Below are 1,939 nucleotides of genomic sequence, written 5' to 3'. Positions count from 1 at the left end.
AAAATAGCTGTACAGCAACACTCCCCATCCAACCTGACAGAGCTTAAGATGATCTGCAGAGAAGAATGGGAGAAACTCCCCAAATACAGGTGTGCCAAGCTTGTAGCATCACACCACAGAAGACTCGAGGCTGTTTTCGCTGCCAAAGGTGCTTCAACAAAGTACTGAGTAAAGGGTCTGAATAATTACAGTACTAGTCACCTACTCATTTAAGAGTGTGCAAAGCTGTCATCAAGGCAAAGGGTGGCTACTTTCAAGAATCTCAAATATAAAATATTGTTTTGATTTGTTTAACACTTTTATGGTTACTGTATGATTCCATATGTGTTATTTCATAGTTTTGATGTCTTCTACAATGTAGAAAATAGTAAAAAATAAAGAAAAACCCTTGAATGAGTAGTGTCCAAACTGTTGACTGGTACTGTATGTACATTTAATATAATTTATTTTTTATTACATTTTTTTTGTTGCTTTGTCATTATGGGGTATTGCGATGTCATTATGGGGTATTGCGATGTCATTATGGGGTATTGCGATGTCATTATGGGGTATTGTGATGTCATTATAGGGTATTGTGATGTCATTATGGGGTATTGTGATGTCATTATGGGGTATTGTGATGTCATTATGGGGTATTGTGATGTCATTATGGGGTATTGTGATATTATGGGTATTGTGCATAGATTGATGAGAGGGCTAAAAACATTTTAATCAATTTCAGAATAAGGCTGTAACCTAACAAAATGTGGAAAAAGTCAAGGGGTCTGAATAACAGTGGAAACAGCACCTTAAACCCCATTTACACAGAGACAAAACCCCTTATTTGATACATGTGTGAAAGTGGTAGTGGGTCAAATACATGGTATATAATTTGACACATTTTGACCCAGCTCGAGACCATGTGTCCCAATATCAAACTGGGATGAATGGAGGTGTTTTTCCCCCAGGGTAAATTCATTAACATTAACATAACTTGAAACAGTCCCTGTTTGAATAAATTTGGGGTCAGAAAATTGCTTATTAGATCAAATCTTGTGTATTCTGTTACAAACAGGTAGAAACAGACAGACAGGTAGAAACAGACAGACAGGTAGAAACAGACAGACAGGTATAAACAGACAGACAGGTAGAAACAGACAGGTCAGCAATTCATAGGACAGACAGATCTCAGAGTTCCATCGGAGCCTCAGGGTTGCTCTCTCAATAGGAGGGAAGGAGGAAGGGAGCGAGCGAGGGAGAAGAAAGTGATCTCATAGTCATATGGTTGTTCTCCTTCTATCATCCCTCTTCTACCTCTCTCCTCCTCCTTTCTCGGCCTCCCTCTCCATTTCTCGCACTTCCTCTCTCCTCCCAGATCTTCATCCCTCTGCTGTGGACAGCTAGGTGAGAGGGTGAGGGTTCAGAGTTGAGAGTTCAGGGGTCCTGTGAATGGTGAAGAGAGTCTCCTGGGGTTGCACTCGTCGCCAGAACCTCACCTTCAGCTGCTTTCTAGGTGAGGAGAGAGAGGTAGAGACAGAAAGCAAGAGATAGAGGTAGAGAGAGATGTATTAAGAGACAGAGAGCAAGAGAGGTAGAGAGAAAGAGACAGAGTGCAAGAAAGGTAGAGAGAGAGGTAGAAAGAGGTAGAGAGAGAGGTAGAGAGAGAGAGAGAGAGAGAGAGAGAGAGAGAGAGAGAGAGGTAGAGAGAGAGGTAGAGAGAGAGAGAGAGGTATTAAGAGACAGAGAGCAAGAGAGAGGTAGAGAGAGAGAGAGAAAGAGAGAGAGAGATATTTATTAAGAGACAGAGAGCAAGAGAGAGGTAGAGAGAGAGGTAGAGAGAGAGAGAGGAGGAGCAGAAGGAGAGAGAGATATTAGTATAGAGCTATCAGAGGTTGTCTTGACCAATATTGACCAAGTCAAACCACTTCTTACACTAGAACTCTTGAACTAACATTTGGTG

At 41.4% G+C, this 1,939-nt stretch overlaps 1 protein-coding gene across 1 annotated transcript in view; it reads right to left on the bottom strand.

Moving 5' to 3' along the window:
• Positions 1–648: 648 nt before the first annotated feature.
• Positions 649–1,939, bottom strand: part of LOC123995914 (solute carrier family 2, facilitated glucose transporter member 12-like) — a gene marked incomplete at its 5' end in the record, with an annotated part of 38,186 nt that continues 36,895 nt past the window's right edge. The window contains 1 exon segment of the mRNA XM_046299577.1: positions 649–1,488. Coding sequence (XP_046155533.1) covers positions 1,380–1,488 — 109 coding nt within the window.

This window comes from Oncorhynchus gorbuscha, linkage group LG14, assembly GCF_021184085.1.
Source record: "Oncorhynchus gorbuscha isolate QuinsamMale2020 ecotype Even-year linkage group LG14, OgorEven_v1.0, whole genome shotgun sequence".
Classification (NCBI taxonomy): domain Eukaryota; kingdom Metazoa; phylum Chordata; class Actinopteri; order Salmoniformes; family Salmonidae; genus Oncorhynchus; species Oncorhynchus gorbuscha.
The sequence above is the reverse complement of the archived record's forward strand: the minus strand, read 5'-3'. Positions and strand labels throughout refer to the sequence as shown.